An 8,057-nucleotide genomic window follows, 5' to 3' on the forward strand; every position below is an offset into this window, starting at 1 on the left:
TGGGTGCTGTCCCTCAGCTCTTCAGCTCAAGGCTAGCGCTCTACCACTTGAGCCACAGCGCCACTTCTGGCTTTTTTCTTTTTGCTTATGTGGTGCTGAGGAATCGAACCCAGGGCCTCAGGCATGCAAGGCCAGCGCTCTACCACTGAGCCACCTTCCCAGCCCCTGCTATTTTATTTCTGTGTCTGTCTGGAGGCTTGAACTCAAGACCTGGGCACTGTCTCTCTTGAGCTTTTTCGCTCAAGGCTGGCGCTCTACCACTTGAACCACACACACACACAGCTCCACTTCTGGCTTTTGCGTTGGTCCATTGGAGATAAAAAAAATCTCACAAGACTTCCCTGTCTGGGCTGGCTTTGAACCTCTACTTTCCTATCCTCCTGTCTCAGCCTCCTGAGTAGCTGGGATGACAGGCGTGAGCTACCTATCCCCAGCCTGAGGTCTCTTTTAACCTTGACACATAAGAGAAGAGAAATAAACGGAGTCAACCCTGAAACAGCCCCCCTTACAACCTGAAAACCCTGGAAAATTCCTAAGAGGAGCCAGCCACCCACTCGCTCCCCAGCAAAGAAAGAAATTTTCTCCTTCTATCTGTCCTCAGCCAGACACAGATGTCACAGAAGCTCCTCTCGTAGACTTCGGTGGGGCCACCATTTCCATATCTCCCCGTTCCCCCCAGAAGAAATAAAACCACAGCAACGACAAGATTTACGAATGGCAGTATCAAACCAGAAGTTTATTAGATCTCATCCTACATGCCGACAACCTGGAACTCCCTTACTTTTCCAATATGGGGGTGAGGGGCACAAAGGTAGGGGACACAGCCAGACAGGTAGCCCCAAGAATCAAGCATCTGTGTGTGTGTCTGTATACGTCGTCAAGCTACAGCATGGGGGGGGGCGCTGTGGGTTCAAAACCAGGCTTTCCGAAAGACGCCAGGCCGGGCCTGTGGCTCCGTCCTTGGCCCCTCACTTGGCTCCACGCCGCTTCCTGAAGTAGCGGTTGTAGGCTGCGTTGTAGCCGTAGACCAGGGCGTAGCGCTCACAGAGCTTGTAGTCATCACAGGCTTCTCTGTTGATCTCATAGGGCGGCTTGTTCCGTTCTCGGATCCTGGGGAAAATGGCGCCAAGGCCAGAATTGAGACGCACCGAGACAAGGGGAAACGCAGAACCAAAAGCGAAAAGGAAGAGGAACAAAATCAGAAAATCAGAGATTGATGTCAACAATATAATTATATAGAGAGATGGCATATAAGGTAATAGATACAGAATATAATAATAGATATAGATATAATAGATATAGAAGGATATAATAGATAATATAATAGAGTATATAATAATATAATAGATACATAGTAATATAATAGGTATACAATAGATAGCATATAATAGTATAGTATTAGATAGATAGATAGACAGATAGATGGATGGATGGATGGAAGGTAGGTAGGTAGTAGGTATGTAGATAGATTAGATAGATAGATAGATACATACATACATACATACATACATAGATGGATAGTTGGGTAGTTGGGTAGATGGATGGATAGGTAAGTAGGTAGATAGACAGACAGACAGACAGACAGACAGACAGACAGACAGACAGACAGACAGACAGACAGACAGACAGATAGATAGATAGATAGATAGATAGATAGATAGATAGATAGATAGAGGGAGGAAGGACAGGGAGAGAAGGTAGAATACACTTTAGTTTTCTTGTTGTTGTTGTTTGAAAGAAAGCAGAGTGTTTCTTCCTGCCTTTCAGAGTGTTTCTTCCTGTAACTTTCAAAAAAAAAAAATTTGGCTTCCTTTTTTCTATTGTTGTTGGTTGTGAGGCTTGAACTCAGGGCCTGGGCGCTGTCCCTCAGCTCTTTCACTCAAGGCTGGCGCTCTACCACTTGAGCCACAGCGCCACTTCTGATTTTCTGGTGGTTCATGGGAGATCAGAGTCTCAAAGACTTTCCTGCCCGGGCTGGCTTTGAACTGTGATCCTCAGGTCTCAGCCTCCTGAGGAGCTGGGATGACAGGTGTGAGCCACCGGCGCCCAGCCTTAGATTTCTAAATATTCAATTGTCTTTGTATATTGCTTATTTATATATTCATATAGGTCAGTCCTGGGACTTGAACTCAGAACCTTGCATTTTTGCTTAGTTTTTTTTTTCCCTCCAAGGCTGGTGCTTTAACACTTGAGCCACGCCTACACTCCTGGCTTTTGTGGCTAACTAGAGATGAATCTCTTGGAATTTGTTTTTCCTGGCCAGGCTGGCTTTGAACCTGTGTTTTCAGAGTTGAGCCTCTTGAGTAGGTAGGATTACAGATGGGAGCCCCAGCGCGTGGCCTGGGTGGGTGTACACGGGTGTGCATGTGTGCGCGCGTGCATGTGCGTGCACTTGTGTATTTCCCCCTCCCCCAGTTCTTGTACGCACCTCTCCTGGGCTTTTGCGCGCCATCTCTGCTGTGGGGACATGAAGGTGTTTGCATTCCTCCTGTTAATGAACGGGCCTTCAAGCAGACAAGAAATGGGGGGCCGTGTTAGGGGCACGGTGGCTGGATAGATTTCCAGGAAGATTCGGCGTTCCACCCAGAGTTAGACAGAAGCAGAGGACGGCCAAGCAGGCGTTCCTGAAATGCATCCTAGCCCAGAAAGCTCAGCCATCCATTGCTAGGTCTGAGACACCTGTCACCTTGTGTTAGTCAGCCCCTCAAATAAATTTATTTGAGGAGAAATGCTCATCCCCAGGCCCCGAGTCTTTAAAACAATATAAAAATCATGAACAGTTCAAAAGCAAGAGCTATATTCTACTTGCAGTTCTATTTTTTGTTTTGGTGCCAGTCCTGGGGCTTGAACTCAGGGCCTGGGCGCTGTCCCTGAGCTTCTTTTGCTCAAGGATGGTGCTCTACCACTCGAGCCACAGCACCACTTCTAGCTTTTGCTGTGTATGTGGTACTGAGGACTCGAACCCAGGGCTTCATGCACGCTAGGCGAGCACTCTACCCCTGAGCCACCTGCCCAGCCTCTCCTCGGGTCTTTTCTGTGCACAAACTTAATGGCCTTGAACTTACTATGGAGGCCCTGGGACTGCGTATTTTGTGTTTTGCTATGATTTTCACCCCTCATTTTCCATTTCTGAGGCTAATGTGGCACTGACTTAAAATTTTCCAAATGACATTTCATGTCTCTGAAGTAAGTTGAAAAAATGGCACATTACATTTTCAACGGCATATTATATTTCCCCGAGCCTCAACGGTTTGCTCATTTTTGATGGCTGTATTTTTTTAAAACCATCATTGCATTTTTTTAAATGGACTTTGATTTTTCCAAAAGAAGCTCCTCTTCTTCTTTCCCTTTTTTTTTTCCTTAAATAACTCCCCCCAATGACATGTCTAGCCACTTGGTTTATTGAAAGAGGGAAAGAGGGAGGGAGGTAGAGTCTATCATGAAATCAAGAAGTCAAAAATTCACTTACTGACTTCGTGGGACTCCATGCTCTCGTGAGACTCTGGAATTGAGAAAGAACAACAATAACAAAGATTCATCATCTAGTTATTTGTCAGACACTCAAACGGTCTAAGTATAGGGATGGGAGAGGAGCGGGAGTCCAAAAGATGCTGAGAATATACTTAGCAATGTGGTTATTACAAACTCCAGGAATCTAGGGCTTTGCCCGTTCTTTTTCCGTCTCTACGTGGGCAAACGCTTGGGTTTAATCTGATATCTGGGGAAATAGTGATTGGTTTGAGTTACACCCCCCCCCCCGCCCCGGGGCCCTGGGGGTACTCAATTCAGCACCCTGGGACACGTTCAAGGTTTGGGCACTGAAAATGAGCAGACTGAGCATCCTTGGCTTCCGAAGGAGAGCAATAGAAACGTCTGGAAGGGATTTCTCTGGGCAGAGAGAGAGAGAGCTCAGTGGAGCCTGAAGGGCACATTTTTCTCCATTTTTCTAAAGCCTGGGTTAAATCCTCTCAGTCTCCCAGAGACTGGAGGAGGAGAGGCTCAGGGTGCTTTCTGCCAATCTGTCTTACACAGAAAGTTCGTGAAGAACTTCAGGAATGAGCAGGGATAAACCTCAAGACTGTGACTGCAATCGAGGCTTAAGAAAAACCAGACACACACACACACACACACACACACACACACACACACACACACACACACACACACAGAAAGAGAAGCAGCAGAATGATATTAAATAACTTGGCTTCCAGAATACCTTCCAACTCCTCTTGGGACACAGACAGACACAGGCCCTGATCTCTAGAGATCCAGAAAACAAACAAACAAACAAAGCCCACTACTCTTTATCTTGGTGGGGATAACGGACCTCAGGACTTGATTTTCCTTTCTCGTTTGCAATGAATTTGTTGGGCAGAAAATTCATAATAGCAAGCTCTACCCAGTAGGGGCTGAAATACTTCAGAGACAAACTGATTTTCTTCAAGCTACAGCCTTTGATCCATAGCATAGGTAATAATATACATAAATTATATATATGTATATAAAGATGCATATATATATTATATGTTAGATCGCCCGGGCTGGCAAATTTGATAGCTTCTTCTGCAAATCGCTGTCTGTCCTGGGGTGCAGACTCACCCCGACAAGCCTCCCCTTCCCGACCCCCTGTAGAAGCTGCTCATTAAAAGTATTTGGAGATCGCAGACCCGAGATCCACAGGCTTGATGGATGGATTCTGTATCCGTGGAGATCCGAGAAGGTTCCCTGCCCAGCCTTGAGCTGGAAGGAGGAGGAGGGAAGGGCAGAGGGGAGGGTGGGGGGGGGGTAAACCCAAGCCAAATCTCACCATAGCACACAGCCAGCAGGGCCAGGGCGGCCAGGACGGCAAGGAGGAGCAGATGCTTCATGGTTGCCGGGCCCGTGGCTCGGTTTCCCCCCTGCGTCTGTCTGTCTGTCCGTCCGTCTCCTGCCGAGGTAGGGAGAGACTCCTGCGGGCTGGTGGAGACAGAGGCTGAACCCGGTTTTTTTTATAGGAACTTGAGCAGCTGACAGGGGGAGGGGCCGGGAGGGGGGGGAGGGAGGGAAAAGGGGAGGGGAGAGGGCTGGCATCCATCTGGCCTCTGGAACTTTCCCAAAGATTCCTTCCTTCCACGCGCAGTGGGCACCTTTCCCGAGGCGGGGGTGGGGGGTGGGGGGGCAGTTGGATGTGTGACCCCAGGATCTGCACACCGGGGCTTGGCCTTTCTAGTTCCTTCCCCCCTGACCTCCTTCCTCCCTGGCTGGTCACACAGCCACCGGTGCTGGGTCTGAGAAGATGGGGGCGGAGAAGGGCTGTCCTGGGGGGCTGGGTGGGGAAACAGCAGATGGACAGATGGACGGTGGGACAGGGCCCCCGGCAGGGCTGAGTGAGTGTGCAGCGAGACGGTCAGGTGTCTGCAGCGGGGTCCTTGCCTGACGGCCGACCTTCGTCAGCGGCTGTGGAGTTTGAGAGGGTCACAGGCTGAACCCCACAGCAGCCGGTCACAGCACCCCCCTGCCCTCCACATCTCCACCCTCCCCACCCTCCATCCAACTCACCTGCTCATGCAGCCCGCCCTCCCTCCCTCCTTCCCTCCCTCCCTCCCTCCCTCCTTTCTTTCTTCCTTCCTTCCCTCCTTCCTTCTCTCCTTCCTTCCTTCCCTCCTTCCTTCCTTCCCTCCTTCCTTCCTTCCTTCCTTCCTTCTCTGCCTCCCTTCTTCCTTCCATCCCTCCCTCCTTTCTTCTCTCCTTCCCTCCCTTCCTCCTTCCTTCCCTCCCTCCTTCTTTTCCTTCCTTCCTTCCTTCTTTCCCTTCCTTCCTTCCTTCCATCCCTTCCTCCTTCCTTCCCTCCCTCCCTCCTTCCTTCCCTTCCTCCCTCCTTCCCTCCCTCCCTCCCTCTCTCCTTCCTTCCTTCCCTGCCTCCTTCCTTCTTCCTTCCTCCCTCCCTCCCTTCTTTCCTTCCTTCCTTCCTTCCTTCCTTCCTTCCCTCTTTCCTTCTCTCCTTCTTTCCCTTCCTTCCTTCCCTCCTTCCTTCCTTCCTTCCTTCTTTTCTTCCTTCCTTCCTTCTCTCCTTCCCTCCCTCCCTCATTCCTTCCTTCCCTCTCTCCTTCCCTCCCTCCTTCCTTCCTTCCTTCCCTCCCTCTCCCTCCCTTTTTCTATCCCTCCCTTCCCTTCCTCTCCCTCCTTTCCTTCCTTCCTTCCCTCCCTCACCCTCCTTCCTTCCTTCCTTCCTTCCTTCCTTCCTTCCTTCCCTCCCTCCCTCCTTCCTCCCTCCCTCCCTCCCTCCCTCCCTCCCTCCCTCCCTCCCTCCCTCTCCCCATCCTTCCCTCCCTGGCTGTGGTGTATTGTGTCAGTTCTGGCCTGGGTCTATAACTGAGGACCTGGGAAGGCCTCGGTCCTCTCCTCCCTGTGCTGAGGACGCAGACTCCGGGACGTTTCCCAGGTGTAAGGCTGTGCGTGGGGCGTGCGAAGCCCCCGAGGGGCGCGGATGCTGCGTTTCTGCCTGTGCTGACCTTGGCCTCAGGCTGCAGCGCTCAGCCCGGCCTGGGCCTGGAGCTGCTGTGAGGGACGGAGGAGAGGACAGGGGGCGGGGGGGGGGGTGAGGTCCACCATGGGGAGACACTGCTCAGAAGAGACTTGTTGGTCTGGGTGCCGTGGCTCTGTCATCCCAGCAACTCAGGAGGCTGAGATCTGAGGATCGCGGTTCAAAGCCAGCCTGGGCAGGAAAGTCCGTGAGACTCTGATCGCCAAGGAACCACCAGAAAACCAGAAGTGGTGCTGTGGTTCACGTGGTAGAGCACCAGCCTTGAGTGAAAGAGCTCAGGGACAGCGCCCAGGCCCTGAGTTCAAGTCCCACGACTGACAAAGAATAAAAAGAGCCTTGTTAGTTGGAAGATGGGGAAAAACCAACCAACTAACCAACCAACCAACTAATGATGTCTTCTTTTTCTATTGTGTTTCTGGGACCCAGCAATGGCATCAGAGTGACCCCTGATCTATTTTCTGTACCAACTCCATCTCTCTCTGTGTTGCTGGTCTCTTCTTCTCCCTCAAACTCTCCTAGCAGAGAGCCCTTGGTTTCTTTGAGGAATTTTCCTGGCTCCAGTTTTTTTTTTTTTTTTTTTTTTCTGTTCCCTGGGATTTATTTACAGAATGTTGGTTTTCCTGAGTTCATATTATTATTATTTTATTTACTTATCTATTTGTACTGGCAGCACTAAAACCTTTACCCCTGCCAGTAAAAGAAAAAAAAAAGGCAAATAAGAAAAGAGGAAAAAAAAACCACCAAAAAAATCAACAACCGGAAGTCACTTTCTAGGCCACGAAGGGGTAAGAATGGAACTGTAGAAATTGGATGTCATGGGACAGCAGCGTAGTCTTTGGGGAAGCTTCTGGAATGGATTCTAAGTCTCTAATTTCTTAACTGACCTGAGTTTTCCAGACAGAGAATATCCCCGCCCCCTCCCCCTTTTCTTAGTTTGTTTGTGATGAGCTCAGTGTTTATCAATTGCAGGTGTGGCTGCAAAGGTTAAATCAACCGAGTCCCGGTTGAAGCAATGGTATTTCCCCCCCTTCTTCCTATACAGATATTCCCCCCTTTATTAAAGGCTTTGACTTAAAAATGATCGGGCGGGAGAATGCTGATGGATGGGGTTGGTTTGATCCTCACAGTGGCCATATTGAGGGGAGGAGCCTAGGGAGAGGGCCGTAGGCCTTTGGGGGTGTGGCCTAGGCCCTTGGGGGCGTGGCCTTGCCCATTCCCATTTTCCTCTCAGGTTCACTAAGGTGAGTGTCTTTGCTCCATCACCTGCTGATTTCTCCACTCTCCACAGGCCAGGAGCCCCCCACCCCCTCGCCAGGCCCCCCTGAAACGATTACCCAGAGTCGATCTGTGTTCCTTTGAAAGTAGATTATGTCGGATATTTTGTTCCAGTGAGGAAAGACTGACTTGCATAGGTGGCAAATAGCTTCCGAGATGGAGGCTTGTATGCGTGACCGCGTCACCTGTGGGGCCCTGGTATGAGCCAAGTTTACCCATCATCATTTTTTTTTTGTTATTGTACATTTCATAATAATCA

The 8,057-nt window shown here is 50.0% G+C and overlaps 1 protein-coding gene across 1 annotated transcript; it reads right to left on the minus strand.

The window, feature by feature from the left end:
* Nucleotides 1–707: 707 nt before the first annotated feature.
* On the minus strand, nt 708–4,973 carry Mgp (matrix Gla protein). The gene is made up of 4 exons (XM_070011563.1): nt 4,808–4,973; nt 3,470–3,502; nt 2,429–2,504; nt 708–1,110 (listed from the first exon to the last, which is right to left on the minus strand). The coding sequence occupies exons 1-4, from the start codon at nt 4,866–4,868 to the stop codon at nt 969–971; spliced, it is 312 nt and encodes a 103-aa protein (XP_069867664.1). The 5' UTR covers nt 4,869–4,973; the 3' UTR covers nt 708–968.
* Between the last annotated feature and the right edge of the window lie 3,084 nt (nt 4,974–8,057).

This window comes from Dipodomys merriami, unplaced genomic scaffold (genome assembly GCF_024711535.1).
Source record: "Dipodomys merriami isolate MVZ:Mamm:240054 unplaced genomic scaffold, mDipMer1.0.p SCAF_84, whole genome shotgun sequence".
NCBI lineage: Eukaryota > Metazoa > Chordata > Mammalia > Rodentia > Heteromyidae > Dipodomys > Dipodomys merriami.

Coding starts and splice junctions, on each gene's coding strand:
- Mgp (XM_070011563.1), bottom strand. CDS start 4,868: ATGAAGCATCTGCTCCTCCTTGCCGTCCTGGCCGCCCTGGCCCTGCTG. Junction 3,503..4,807: donor CCTGCTGGCTGTGTGCTATG/GTGAGATTTGGC, acceptor TCTCAATTCCAG/AGTCTCACGAGAGCATGGAG. Junction 2,505..3,469: donor CATGGAGTCCCACGAAGTCA/GTAAGTGAATTT, acceptor GTCTGCTTGAAG/GCCCGTTCATTAACAGGAGG.